Source organism: Ochotona curzoniae, unplaced genomic scaffold, assembly GCF_017591425.1.
Source record: "Ochotona curzoniae isolate NIBS_2020 unplaced genomic scaffold, NIBS_Ocur_1.0 scaffold_3208, whole genome shotgun sequence".
Lineage (NCBI taxonomy): Eukaryota > Metazoa > Chordata > Mammalia > Lagomorpha > Ochotonidae > Ochotona > Ochotona curzoniae.
This window is the reverse complement of record NW_024467106.1, coordinates 19,371,912-19,386,607: the sequence shown is the minus strand read 5'-3', so window position 1 is coordinate 19,386,607 and position 14,696 is coordinate 19,371,912. Positions and strand designations below refer to the sequence as shown.

Sequence of the window (14,696 nt, the reverse complement as noted above, 5' to 3'; positions counted from 1 at the left end):
CATAGTTTATATCATTCTCACTCTTTGAACATGCATCATTACTTTTCACAGATACCCTTGATGCTGACATAGTTCATGGCCTGAGACATTCTGAGTTCATAAGGATAAACTGTTCCATTCATAAAATCCTTCCTTTGTTTCAAGGGGCTTCTGTGTTGTGGCAGCAGCACCTGCCTCCGTGATCTTCCTTATTTTTAAACGTTTCCTAAGAATTGAAGGTGACTCTTATTTTTTGCTACTGACCCTCAATCTTCTGCAAAATATTCACCGATACTCATTTTTTCCCCTCAGTGGAGAATCATAGTAAAGCTTCTCCATTATTTAATGAACAATTACCTCTAAATATGTATTTTTGAACAAACTTAAATAATGCATTTTTAATGCTACTCATAATTTCTTAGAATCTTCCATATCCCTTGGACTGATCTAAGGTCTTGTTTTCCCTTGATTCTCAATGAATATTTAGTGTTTCACTACATAATTCTCAAGAGCCTGCAGTCACTTAGCACTCAGATGTAATGCCAACGTCTTGACTGTACTTGATCTGTACTTCTGTCGTCCAGTGACAGATCCCTGGTGGCTTGTAGGCTTCCTACACAGACACAATGTCTGCCTAAAGGGGAGCAGTCAGTTTTACCTGTAGGATGGGAAGGGAGGAAATGCTTCCCAGATGAACTGGTTCTGGAATGGAGTCTGTAGAGAAGAACAGTGGACGGAGACACTTAAGGAACACGAGTAGCACCCGCAGAGACAAGGGACTGGATTCACAGTTGGGGTGTGCCAAGAAGCTACACATGGGAAGACATGGCAAAGGAACCTCTGGACATCACAGGGTGAAACACAGATTTTATGAGGATTTTGACCTAGTTACCCTTAGGGCATATAGGTGAAGGTGTGGCAGGCATAGCATAGCCAGGTGACATCCTAAGAAAAACATGCCTGGTCTCTGCCTTGCCATCCTGACAAAAAGCCTTTAACTCTATGCATTTTCCTGAGGGACAAGGGAGCCAGAGGTTTAGATGAATAGATAGCTTATTTCAAGACCATGAGAACAGGGGATTATTACAATAAATATAATTCTAAAATACATGCGCCGGTCTTTTAAGAAGCTGAAGAAATGCTTTCCAGATGATACAACAAAAAGGGGGTGGGGAATTGTTACCCACTGTCTAACCATGCTGTCACTGATCTCTCATCAAACACCGTCACTGTTTCCTTGTGGCAGATAACTATGCACTAAGACTTACAGGGAGCAGATTTTTCCCACCTATTAAAGAATTACTTAGAAAACAGTTACATTTTTGACAGATGATGAAATGTGCCTTGAAAGGCTGGCTATCAAAGCATGGAAAATATAGAGTTTTACAATCTAAAATGATGGAATGTTTGGGTATGTGTGTCATGTTGGATTCTCATCCTAGAGGCACTGGGGACACACGTGCAGAAATCTTCCCTGAAAACCAGGTCATCTGCATTATAGAACCGGTTGTTTTACACCTGTATTCCCTCAGAAAAATGGCCCACCCACGTCATGGGATGCCTTAGAAGGATCTGCCTCAACATACATTTTCACAGTTCTGCAGTCATGACCTCACATCCTCTGAACTAGCAGAGTAATTTGCAGAAGCAATTTTCAGTGATGTTTCACACAGATGGTGGGAGCTGACAAATGAGAGTGTTTGGAAAGCTTGAGAAGGGCTCCCCAGTGACTCGTTAGCACTTCTGTTTCAGAAGGGCTTTGAATGAGCAGCTTACAAGATAGTCCAACAGCTGCTACTCAACAGGAATAAAGATAAAGCGTGAATTTGCATCAGGAATTAATTTTGCTTTGAGTTAATAACAAGGATCAAGGACTGTTGTCTTAACAAATCCAATAATTGCAATCGGAAGTTTATAATTGAGAAGAATTGAAAGAGAAACTTTTGCTTAGTGATTCAGGATGTCAAATATCCATCCTTCCCCAGAGTTCCTCCCACAACAAGGCAAGTAAACACAGAATGAGAAGAACAATGAGAAGTAAATGACCATCTTCTGTGTTTGGGCAAGCAACAGAAAACTCCTCAGGTTTTGATGTTTTGCTAAAACAGACAAATGTTTTGGCAGGGGATTCAAGATGGCTGCCTAGCAAAGCCCAGCATTTTCCTCTTCTTCCACTGAGACACCCCAGAGCAATTGTGTCCACAGGTCAGTTTCTGAGCAAGTGCCAAAGGAGTGGGCTAGAAGAGGGAAACAGTGGGACATCCATAACAAGTATAGGAGCTTAGAGAGGAGAAAGAGAACAAGGCAGTGTCTGAGTTTCCAGGGCCAAGGCAGTCCCTGCTGCCTGCTGGGGAGAGGCTGAACCTTAGTAACCAGATTGAGATCTGCTCTGTTTCCCGTTCTAGCTTCTGGTTGTATGCAATCTGGGAAGTGGTAGGAGATGGCTTCTTACTATCCACATGGGAGAAAGGGGCTGCGTTCCAGGCTCTTGGCTTTGCTCTGGTTCAGCCTTGGATGCTGCTGGCATTTGGGAAGTTAAACAGTAGATAAAAGTTCTCTGTCTTTCTGATTTCCAGATAGAGTGAAAATACATAAATACAACTTTAAAAATCATCACAATAGTGTCCAAGTTTGATTGGGCTATTGAAGTTTTCTTTCCTCCTGGGAGGCCATGTATTATACAATTTTATTCCTTACAGTATCCAAAAGTATGCATCATTAATGAAAGTATAGTACCTAGGAGAGGAAAGAGAGCTGAGGCACAGGAAGGTCATATCCCTTACCGAAGACCACAGAGTCAGTGACCGACATAGCTGAGACACAAATTTAGAGATTTAGGTAACCCTTTGTCATTTTTGCTTCCAAATGGGTGGAATGCGACTGTAATAATACTGGAGAGGGGAAGCACTACTAACAGGGAAGATATTTAATAATGGAGTACAGAAAAAAGCCAACAACTGCAGCGTTGAAATTGAATGAAATGCCAGTCAGAGTCCCTGGAATCCGGCAGTTCAGAAGCACTTAATGGCTGCAGGGATCATCCTGGGGGGCTTTGCTCTCCTCTGGATCTCACAGGGCCTGGTTGAACATCTAAGGAGACAATGGATGTGCAAGTTCTTTTGTAATTTGCTTTCTGGAGTCTTCCAAATATTACCTCTGAATTAAAAAAGATCATTAGAAGTGTAACAGCCCACATTTCACTATCTTCTTTTTTTTCCTGTAAACATGTTTCTTTTTAATGGTGACTTAAAATCTTCCTTTTAATTTTACAGAAAAGAAACATGTATGTTGGCCCATTTGAGCATGTTCTTTTATGTTTTTCATTGAAATGTATTTTTTCCGACATTGCCCAATGTGTGTATTAAAATCTCATTTGATAAACTAGGTTTACTCCAGACAAACTTTGCTCTCACAGGACAATATGCTCTCTGATGCCAGAAAATAAGCAATAAGCTTCTCTGGGCCTTGGCTGCCAGGAAATTTAATTCCATGTTCACTGGATGGCAGCATCTGTCCTCTTGGCTCCCACGTTCTTTTTCTTCAAAGCCTTTACTCACCCTTCCTTACAAGTGTAGGTGACAGTATTCCCAAAAGTGAAGTTATTCCCAGTGATGACAGCATCTTTAATGGCAGGTGGCTCTCCACAGGAGACGAGGTCACAGACAGGTAGTGCTTTGTCCCAGCTGCCAGATGCTGTGCATTCAATGAGCGCTGGACCCTGCAAGCTACAGGAAAGAGTGACATCAACCCTTTTGTGGACTATCTGTTTACATTTACAAAGATGAAATCGGAAGGGCTTACAAGAAAATAGGGGGCGTGAGGAATTTTAGTGCATAAAAATGTTTCTTTATATTTCATTGATTTATATAATTACAAGGGAGATCTAATCATGCCAGAAGGACAAAGGACTAATAACACAACGAACATTCGGTATAAGATAAAAGAATTTAACAATTTGCTCATCAGGGGAGTGCACAACACTCCAGACCTTGTGAATAACAGATTACATAGATGAGAAAGTGTTCATAAAAAGTGTTGTGGTCCAGCAGGAAGGAAGACACTCACCTGAGTAGCCAGGGAATGAGGGTTCCTAAGGTCCAAGTCTTTGCCATGAGCCTGAGGAACTTAGCTGTGCTGCTTAGGACTGACATCTGGCTCTCTTTGACTTGGTAAAGCTCTCCTCTTTACGTCATGGCTTATCTGCCTTTACCTTCAACCTGATTCTGACTTCCTGTCCACATGATCTGTTCCATTTTGGATCCTGCTGATCATGTTTCTGATCATAGTCTTGTTTAAGATCTGTCCTATCTGAACACAAACACCTGTAATCAAATAAACTTGCTTTCTTCTGACATCCCTCACAATGTTGTGTATGAACTTAGTAAGCTGTTTATGAGAATACCCACAGTGCAAGCTGTCTGGTCTTATGCAATGCTTCACTAACAGCTTTTGCTGTCGTGTTTCAGGTATGGACACTGATAGCAATCAAACTGTCATTTCTGGAATTGCAGTGAAACAGATTGCCTTGAGCTTGTATTGTAGCAAGGCATTAGGAAGTGTACACATTTGCATTTGTGAATCTGTCTTTAAAGTCAGACAATCACATCCAAATGGAATCTACTGACTAGTAACAGGGAATTGTGGGGAGCTGGGGCTTGTGTCTGCAGACTTTACCTGTATCCACTCTTACATGAATACAATGCAGTCGAAAGATAGGTAAGCCCACTCAAAATGTAGTTTCCATTGTCTATGTCTTCAGGGCTAGAACATTTCACCAGTTCACACAAAGGAGCAGAATGACTCCAAGAACCACTGGCAAGACAGGATGACTCTTGAGCACCAGACAAAGTATATCCTTTATTGCACCTGGAGAAGGTGGAGAAAATTGCAGAATAAAAGTTAATTTATTCCTTTTAATTGTATCCATAGCGGTACTTCTAGAATATTAATAACTGAAGAACTGGGTCAGGCATTTGGTGCAGCAGTCAAGATTCTACTTGAGTCACCTGTATTCATATTAGTTGCCTGGACTGGAGTCCCAGCCCTGTTTCCATTTTCTGCTGCCTCCTGATGCGCACCAAGAGAGGCAGCAGGCGACGACTCAATGACTTGCGTCCCTGCCATCTGCATGAGGGATCCAGGATAAGCTCCTGATTCCTGGCTTTCACTTGGCCCACGTTCTTGTTACTGTGGGCATTGGAGGAGTAAAGCAGTAGAAGGAAGATCTTTCTGCTTTGTCCATCTTTCTCCATCTCCCTTTGTCTTTTGAATAAATAACAATAAATCTTTTTAAATTGAGAATTTATATATTTTGGGACTGTTCTTTTATTTTTCCTACCAAAACAATACCCTTAATGCTCTTCCTCCAGAATTGAATATCATATATATTTCTCACAGGCACCTAATGGCTGATAAGTGGAAAGTCAGTGTTAAGAACTCAGTCTGCCCCTCCAGTTTGCAGCGCATGTTACCAGCTGCAAACAGAAAGAGCTCAGTTGGAAAGTCTAGTCTAAGACCCTGGGACACTGAGTGTGGAATCATTTGTAACCAAGGGTATTTACTAGGTAGGAGCCTTTTCCTCCACAGACTCCATTCTTGGGGTGCCTCAAGGTGGCACTAGTGACAATAGCTGACCACTTACCAGGCAGGGAATTTAGGAATTCTAGAGATGACTACCATTAAATTATTTGACTAAGATCTCTTCACACTGCATATCTAGGGTTACCCTCTCTTCTGCACCCCTCTAGTTATATTACTGCTGGTATAGGTTGTCAACAACTTCCACTGAGTAGTCTGACTCTTAACCACTTACCTGTAGATCACTTTACTGCCATAGGTAAATGCTGACCCATCAATGTCACCATTTTCTGGGATGGTTGGCGCACCACAGGAAATAGCTTCAGGGAAGGAAAAAGAAGAACATGGCTTTCTGAATTTGTGTGTACAAGAACTTCTGAAAACTCATGTGGCAATTCTGTGTTTTGATCACATTCAAACATGAGTCCAATAGTTGGGTTTCAAATACAAAGAACTCAGACATAAGATAACACTTGATCTATCTACATGTTACAATTCTGGGGTTGCTGAACACAACCTACAAGGGAATTGGCAAAGCATACCTTCACAAGATGGCAATGGATGGTTCCATTCTCCAGACTCCAGACATGTGATTTTCGTTACTCCCACCAGCTCATGGCCTTCCTCACATGAAAACGTGACCTCGGCCCCCACTGTGTAAATCTCACCAGAAGAACGGCCGTTTTCTGGATGTTCTGGCTCTTTGCATTGTATAGGTTCTTGAAAAAAAAGACCAGGTTTGTGTGTGTGTGTATGTAATAAGAAGTGGTTCTCACACCAGACAACACAAAGTCTCACAACAAACAGTTAATATTCCTGTTGAAGTCCTGAGAGAAAAGCTGTTTAAGGAAGATACATGGAGGCCAGGGACACATTGCACAGAAGGTTGAACCATATTTAACAGGCATTTAAGCAATACTGTGTTGAGGTGGACAGGTCAACAATTATATTTCTAAACAATTATATTTCCACTATGGTGTAGCTGCTTTTCTAACTTTCTGACTAACAGATGTTTCTTTAGGCAGGGTGCTCATTTAAAGCATCTTTAATGGTTATTTATGTGGCTTTTATATTAGAAAAAGACTCACCTATTGTCTTTTACTTTTTTCATTTATCTTAATGCTTTTTTTTTGAAATTGAAGAGTGTCTCATTTCAAGAATAAGGCACTAAAGCCTGGTGCAGTGGGTTATACTGCTGCCTGCAACTCTGGCATTCCATATTGCAGCAATGGAGACTGGTTCAAGTGTCCACTGCTCTGTTTTTGATATAGCTGACTGCTAATGCAGCTGAGAAGGCAGCACAAGATGGCTGAGTATTTATGCCCCTGCCACCCACATGGGAGATTCAGATGGTGTTACTGGCTCCTGGACCTTGTTCTGGTCGTCACAGCCATTTGGGGGGAATAAACCAGTGGTTAGAAGATGTCTTTTTCTCTGCCTCTTCCTCTTTGACTCTGCCTTTCAAATAAAACAAATCTTTTTCTTAAAGGAAAATAATGTGCTTAGAATGGATATTTGAATTACCACACAGAAAAGGGAATTATCAGGCATGCTTGGATTCGTTACCTGCACAGCTTTTACCGTCTCCTGAGTAGGGTGGAATGCATGAACACAGGTAGGATCCGTTTGTGTTCAGGCAGGAAGCGTGTTCACTGCAGTCTGACCCAACTGCACACTCGTCCACATCTAAGGTGAAGACACATCACAAATAGTCAGGTGACTCGTGTCCCCATACATCAAATACTGTTTACTTTGAAGTCGCTACCTGTCACTTAATGTGTAACACTTTGTATGCATTTATAATGCGCTATTTCTCTATTTCAGAGGGAAGAATTAGAAACTAGAGTGAGGTGTTCAATCCTCATATGGTTTATGGTATTTTAATCTTTAGCCTTAACGCCAACTTTATTTGATGTAGTTTTACAATTTGAAATACAACAGTCACAATTACACTGCAGATTTATAGTAAGTACTGTTATTTCCCTAGTTTATAGGTGAGCAAGTGAAGGGACAGGTGGGGTAGGAGTAGTATTAATCCTGAGCCTGATAAAGATGCAAAATACTTTTGGCATCTATGTGAACAGCTGCAGTGTCACTATGGCTTGTAGAGAGCTCACTGAGCTGAAATGAAATTCGCAAAAGAATGCCACAAGAACCCTCAGAAAGTTTGAGTGACTGTCATTTGTACAGCTAGAATACACTCATTCAATAAATGCCAACGCTGATCTCACCAAGACATGACGGTGAAATGCCATTCCAGCTCCCATTGTCAGTACAGAACATTCTCGAATCACCCAACAAATAGTAGCCGTTATTGCACTGGTAGGTTACCGTGCTGCCAGCATAGAAGTCCTCGGCTGAGTAAAAGCCATTCTCCAAGGGGGGTGGCACCCCGCAGCTGATGCCTGAAACAGGGCCAAGAAAAGCACAGCTGCATCAGGAGTGCAACGCTCAAAGGACATTATATTGAAATTAAGCAAGGAGGGCAGTGGAGTGAGGCATGATGGCTTCTGTTATACCCAAACACTGGAGGGAGAGTGGCAGGGGTAGGGGTGGTAGCCGACTATGGTCACATGTGTGTCTCCAGCATCTTGCATACCGTCTGACTCCTAGTATGCATGCAGTCGATTTATTCAAAACACATTGATGGAGGTCCAACCTTCTGTTGGACACTGACCTCAGCACTGGACTCATAGCAGTGAGCCACAGATAAAATCCTTGCCATGTAAAGCTTCCTTTTGAACGGAGTCAATGCCCTCACTGGTAAGAGATGCTATTTCCTATCTAAGATAACTTGTCTGGCCTCCATCCAATCCCTTCCTTACCCTATTCTGATTTTCTTCAGAGCCTTCCGCCCTTCATCATTCACTATAAAAATTACTGTATTTGTTTTTCTGAATTTTCCACTAGAATGTAAACTTTACAGACACAGACACATATGCTCCTAACAACTGCAATCCAGAAATTAGACCAGTGCCTTGGAACTTGGAGGTGCTTTAAACATTATTGAAGAAATAAACTCTATGGACCCAACTCAAGAGCTCTCTTCTTGACTTCGCACCCAGTAGAGGTTCATCTCCCTCTGGGCCTCCATACTACATGGTCTGGGACTTGTGCTTCCTGGAATGTGTTGACAAGCAGTGGCTTTGCATCTTTATCATCCACTCCTGGTACCCAGATCAGTTTATAACACAAGGGAAGGATTTGGTAAATATTTGCTACTGTAAACTCTCTTTTCTAGCATTCCTGAAAAGTGTTCTGTGACTCTCATATTTCCGAAGAGATAACTAACAAAGGCAGCTCACGTTCACAGCGGGGGAGTGGTTGTGTCCACTGTCCTTGATTCAGACAGTACTGCACGGGATTCCCAACCAACTGGAAGCCTGGATCACAGAACAGACTGATCTTGGAGCCTGGTTTTAAATCTCCTGCTGCAGTTCGCAGATGAGGCACGGTTCCTTCTAAAGGCGGGCAATCTGAGGGTCAAGAAGATGCATGTAGAACTGGTGAGCAGCACAGTAACAGATTCACCAAGTCAAAACCTTCAAATCCTATTTCGTACCAGCATGTTAGAGCCACTCTACTGATATGAGGACAAGTTCACATACGAGCAGACCACTGGCAGCAAAATGATTAGAGAAGGTATTTGAGTCAACCTACAACTTTCCTTTTTTCAATGAAAATCCACTGGATACTTCCTTAAATGGAGAAACGATATTTGAGGTATACTATCAAAAGTTTCTTTCTGGGACATTTTCATAAGCTCATGTGCATCTATTTCATTTTTTGAGACAATGTTGGTTTGATGATTCTGTGTGCAGGCCTTCCATTCTGGGTTACTGCTCCTAGATAGCTGCTAGGCAGTGCAGGACTAAGAGCACCCATTTCAGTAGGATCCCAGACCCTCTCCTTCCTCTCACCCTAACTCCCTACTGCTCTTTGCCTTCACCCAAACTCCCTCCTCCTCAATTAATTCCACATTATAGACTAGATTGCAAACTTTAAAAATGCTTTGGCTAAATGTAAATATGAAATGCTAGTGTATGAATAGACTGGCAGGCACACAGGCTTTGACAGTAGAGATTTTGAGTGGTCTCTTTTTTGCTAAAAAGCCCAGGCTTGTTACAACATGCTGCAGTCTACAGCAGGAAGCGCTCACCGGAACAGAATATACTCTTAGGATCGATCTTCACTTTGCCCACAATTCCCGACAAGAAGTCAGGCCAGGCTAACACGTTGCCTCTGCTGAGGTCATCTGGGCAGGAGGTAGCCAGAGATTTCACCTGAGGGGTTAAAAACACATCTGTACATAAGCATTACTTGTTCCATTAAGATAGAGTTATTATATCATAATTCAGTCCTGTTGAAAACACTGATAGATTTTTTGGGGGCAGGGGTAATGAGCATGAAAGGAAGTAAGCTTTTTCACTTTTTGCTTGATTTTAGAAGCAATAAAAAACTGTCTTCCTCTTTGTCTCCTCCATATACCTCTCTCTTAACTGTCATCCCAATGTCTTTTCTAAGTATGTCACCCACTGGACCCATTATTGCTTGGAATCCTAAGCACAGAATCTACTTTTAAGACCTAGCTGATGGTTAAGGAGTAGTGGGGCACCCCTTCCCCATTCCTCATTCTTGATCTGACACAGAGCTGAAGAAACTGAGGCTTCAAGAATTTCTGCTACCGTCCAAAAAGAGTGAAGATTTAAAATACTCAGCGCTTACTGTGGGCCAAAGGGTATCAAAATCCTACTATGTAGCATTCTCTGTCTTTTACAGATAGGAAAACTGAAGTTCCGAGAGACAGAGTAAGGTGTCCCAAATCGTCACAACAAATTCACAGTGGAACTGGTGTTTGTACTCCAGTTGTGTGATTTCCGACGGGCTTCTGCCACTAACTTATCTCTTCCTCTCAACAGGTGAACTTGTGCCCGTTCAGATTCTGCAGCTTTAGTCAGAATTTGAAAGATTATTGCTTGTGATTCTTTACAGTTCTGAAATTACAACATTTGAGAAAAGAATCATCTCTAGTATTGTTTTTTTTTTTTTTTGAAAATTACAAACTACAGAGGAGTGATCACTACAAGTGATATGCCTTGGTCACAGATTGCAGCATCACATGCGATTGCGAGTGAATTTCTATAACCAAGAGCTTACAATAAGAGATGTCATCATTAGCCTGTTCACAGTTGGACTAGGTTTGTACCTTTGCATCTCATTACTGTCATACACGGAAAATGGAATTGACCTGCTGTGGAGACAGGACATAGTCCCAGAGGTTGAGCTGGCTTATGGAGCCCACAAAAGACTCAGCGGGGCTGAATCCCTCTCCTTTTTTGTCTTGCTCCTGCCCAAGAACTAATGCACCACCACCTAAATGGAGACAATGAGAAAAAAGAAGGAAAACTCACCTGAGAATCTGTTACTCCTAAAATGTTAACTTAACAAAAGCATGGTCAATATACATGTTTTAAAGAAAGTAATGACTATCTAAATTACATGAACTTACTGTTGGTGTTATCAACAATAGCAAATGTTCAGAGAGAGTAACAAAAATAATGGGCTTGGAATATTATAATAAGTTTATAAATAGCAACTATAAAAACCATAACATCTGATATCAGCAAAATAATTACGTCCTATTTTTTTTTCTTCCTTCCAAGAAATCACATCCTATGGCAGGCTAGAAGTGGCTTATCTCTTGGGTAATAATGCTATTATTTTTATCATTAGTTCTAGAGAATCTTCTAATAACAGCAACTAGATACTGAATCTGTTTCCATGTGTGATTCTAAAATAATACAGAAATAAACACTCGATCAAAAAATTGATCATCGCCTTTAGCTTGTTTTGAGGTGGTTGGATTGATGGCTGCTGCCTGCACAGATTTCCTCTAAGGTTTTCTTGCAAGTTTTTAGGGCTTTCTAGAAGAGCCGCACGAATTTTCCTACCAGACAGCACACTCTCAGTACGTCCACCGAGAATCCTTGCTGATCATATTCTAGCACGAAAGACAACTTTGTAGGATATAGTGATATTAGACCAGTACTTTTTGTATAATGTATCCATGTGACTAGAAATTGGGCACAGACCTCACACTTGGTCTGAATTCTGTCTTTCTCAAACTCCTGTGTGGAAACCCTACCCTATCCCTCACCCTTATAGAGTGGTATTTAGGAGGAAATTAGGTTTGCACGGGGGCGGGTCATGAGGAGCCTTGCAATGGGATTAAGGCACTAATGAAGCACGACACTAGAGGGCGCACTGTTTTCCCTTTTGGTCTGCAAGGACACCAAAAGGACAGTTCATAAGACTGGAATAGACCACACCAGAAATTGATCATCCTGAAGCCTTGTTCTTGGGCCTCCATCTTCCAGAACTCTGAGAAAATAAACGTCTGTCATTTACACCACCTATTTATATGACAACCTAGACACACCAGGACAGGCCTGAAGACGGTCAACTGCACAGTTGTGAGACTGGTGGTCTCTAATTCACTGTCAATCAGCCATCCCCTAATGCAGGTATGGGTAGAGTTTCTTTTAATTTTCCTGTTCTTTTGATCCACTTTTCATTCTTCCATGTCAGGCTTAATGTTAAAGAGATTTATCAATTCTCCTTTTTCAATCACACAAGTAATTTCTTTTTATTATGAAAATGTCATGAAGGAACAAGCACATAGAAATCACCAGCAATCTCACTGGCCCGAGAAGACAGTTAAAGGCAAGAAGAGACTGAGCAAAACACGGAAGGAAGCCATCACCCTCCTTGGCTTGGTGGTGTCCCACCCTGTAGAAACACCTCCGATGTTCCCTAAGTAACTGGAAATGTGTATTCCCTGAAGGCACATCGCCCCTGACAGCCCTCTACTGGGTCATATTTCAGACTCTTTCTGTATCCTATCTTTTTTTAAACCTCCCTTCCGTGTACCCTGTGCTGCAGCTGTCAGGAACCAAAACCCTCTTTGGTCACACAGAACCCATTCTGGGCCCTTCCTTGTGAGTTGTCCTTCTCTTTGTTCCTGCCTCACGGACTCTGAGTCACCCTTTAACACAGGCAGGTCAAGCCCAGCAGATGCTAGGGAAGTTGCTAACGATGTGTAGTCTGCAATACCACATGCTAGACTTACACCAACAAAGAGCTATAGCTTCCACGGATACCATGTGCTAGACTTACGCCAACAAAGAGCCATAGCTTCCACAGATGCATCTAGAAGGCACAAACTCATTGCTATTCTGGGAGCTCTGGGTCCCTTAATGATTTTGCATTTCCTCACACTAAAATTCTATGAATATGGAAAAGTATCTTTAGAAAACAGACTAGCTTTTATCCGGAAAAAGTTCAAAAGCTTGGAAGAAATTAAAAAACCGGGAGAAAGGATCTGAGTGTCTTCATCATAAAGAAATGATACATATTTGAGAGGAGAGATATGTTTACCCTGACTTGGGCATTGCACAGTGTGTGTATGTATCAAAACAGTCCCTGATGCCCTGTAAGTATGTGTATCCGTTAAAAAGAACAAGTTAGGATTAGAAGCATAAACCTATGGTTCAGAAAGTCCCTGCATCAGACAAACACAGCAGCATTCATTCTCCTTGGAGGGCAGCCTAGCAGACATGGAGGGTTCAGCACATTTCTTGGTCGTCTTTGTAGGTAGATCCTCAAAGGCATGTCTCGCGCAGCAAAGAAAAGTCTACATCATCAGGAGTGGTACACGAGGAAACCATTGATCCTTGTGGAAAATCAAGAGCATCTAGATAGCAAACTCGATGTCCTCTGAAACACTACCCTCCAGAAGCAAATAGTCATTCACATTGTTTCCCCCAAGACATACCAGGAATGGCCCGGCCAATAGAGAGGCCAGTGCCACCGTCGGATAACTTCCCGTCAATGTAGACTTTCCAGGCTCCCTCGACACTTGTCCAAGTAATTGCAATGTGATGCCAAACGCCATCATTCACGGAGGGACAGTTTGTTATCTTTTCCATGCCGTTCACGTAAAGAACCCAGCTGTGAGGAGAGAGGTGCCAGGGAATACAGTCATTAGTCATATGTTGCAATTCCTTCTGTGGGGGAACATGTCAATGACTTTTCTCCTTTTTCTTTGTTTGTGGGTAAAGTATTTTGTGTAAAGCCATTCTTTGATCCGTGTGGCCAAATGTCATAGAAGCAGATTTGATTTACTAATGACACTTTACTGTGGCTCACTGGGAATTAGTTTATGTTTCTTAAACACTGAGGGGTAGGAAAATATTTTAGGACAAGCCAAGAGAATTGCCCAACTTGAGACCATTCATCAACTGGTTATTTTGGAGAGAGTGGGTCAACACTTGAAAGGCTGGAGCTGTATAAATTTCAGATGGAAATCTTTTCCTTAAAATGTATGTCTCCCAAGACTGAGAACAAACTTCAGATGGCCCAAAGAAAGTGAATCTGTCTCGTGGGTGCTGTCATGATCTGAGTATTTTTGTTCTCTCAAAACTTGAATGTTGAAACTGAATGTGACAGCATTAGGCGATGTGGCATTTGGGATGTGATTGGGTCATGAGGATGGCGTCCTCAGGAGTGGAATTAGTAGCTTTATAAAAGAGACCATAGACAGGTGCCCTTCCCCTTTGAGAGGTCAGGATGCATGTAGACGGAACTACTGAGAGCGGACACTTAACAGCCACCAAACCTGCCAGCTTATTAGCTTTTCCAGCTTCAAGAACTGTGAAAGATGTGTTTATATGGTTCATACGCTATCCGTTCTATGGCATATTTACATATCAGCCCAAAGCAGTCACATGGAAGACAAAGCGCATCAATCCATAATAATGATGGAAATCCAAAAAGGATGACAAACAAAAGGAAGTTTCCCACAGCCATCCTGGTTGGGGAAATGACAATTATGAGAAAGAACTGAAAGAGAAAACTGAAAGGCAAATGGAGAAGAAACATAGGAAAATTGATAAGAAAAATAACAAATGTGTTTCAGTATCTTCATAAATCCTTTACAGATGTTTATGGGAAAATATTTTTATGACATTATTTCTGTATTTCCTCTCCCTATCTGAAGGACTATATCCTTCTTGGACTATTCTGAAAGCTCCACTCCACTAACATTTGAGGATACGGTGGTTTCTACTAGAATAGTGAGA

General features: G+C 41.8%; 1 protein-coding gene across 1 annotated transcript in view; it reads right to left on the bottom strand.

Annotated features, from left to right (window-relative positions):
* Positions 1 to 14,696, bottom strand: part of SVEP1 (sushi, von Willebrand factor type A, EGF and pentraxin domain containing 1) — a 161,053-nt gene that overhangs the window by 31,565 nt on the left and 114,792 nt on the right. The window contains exons 27-36 of the mRNA XM_040963410.1: positions 13,391 to 13,566; positions 10,805 to 10,929; positions 9,716 to 9,839; positions 8,862 to 9,032; positions 7,788 to 7,961; positions 7,123 to 7,242; positions 6,099 to 6,275; positions 5,792 to 5,876; positions 4,654 to 4,845; positions 3,537 to 3,704 (exon numbers count right to left, since the gene is read on the bottom strand). Coding sequence (XP_040819344.1) covers positions 3,537 to 3,704; positions 4,654 to 4,845; positions 5,792 to 5,876; positions 6,099 to 6,275; positions 7,123 to 7,242; positions 7,788 to 7,961; positions 8,862 to 9,032; positions 9,716 to 9,839; positions 10,805 to 10,929; positions 13,391 to 13,566 — 1,512 coding nt within the window. The remainder of the gene's footprint in view (positions 1 to 3,536; positions 3,705 to 4,653; positions 4,846 to 5,791; positions 5,877 to 6,098; positions 6,276 to 7,122; positions 7,243 to 7,787; positions 7,962 to 8,861; positions 9,033 to 9,715; positions 9,840 to 10,804; positions 10,930 to 13,390; positions 13,567 to 14,696) is intronic.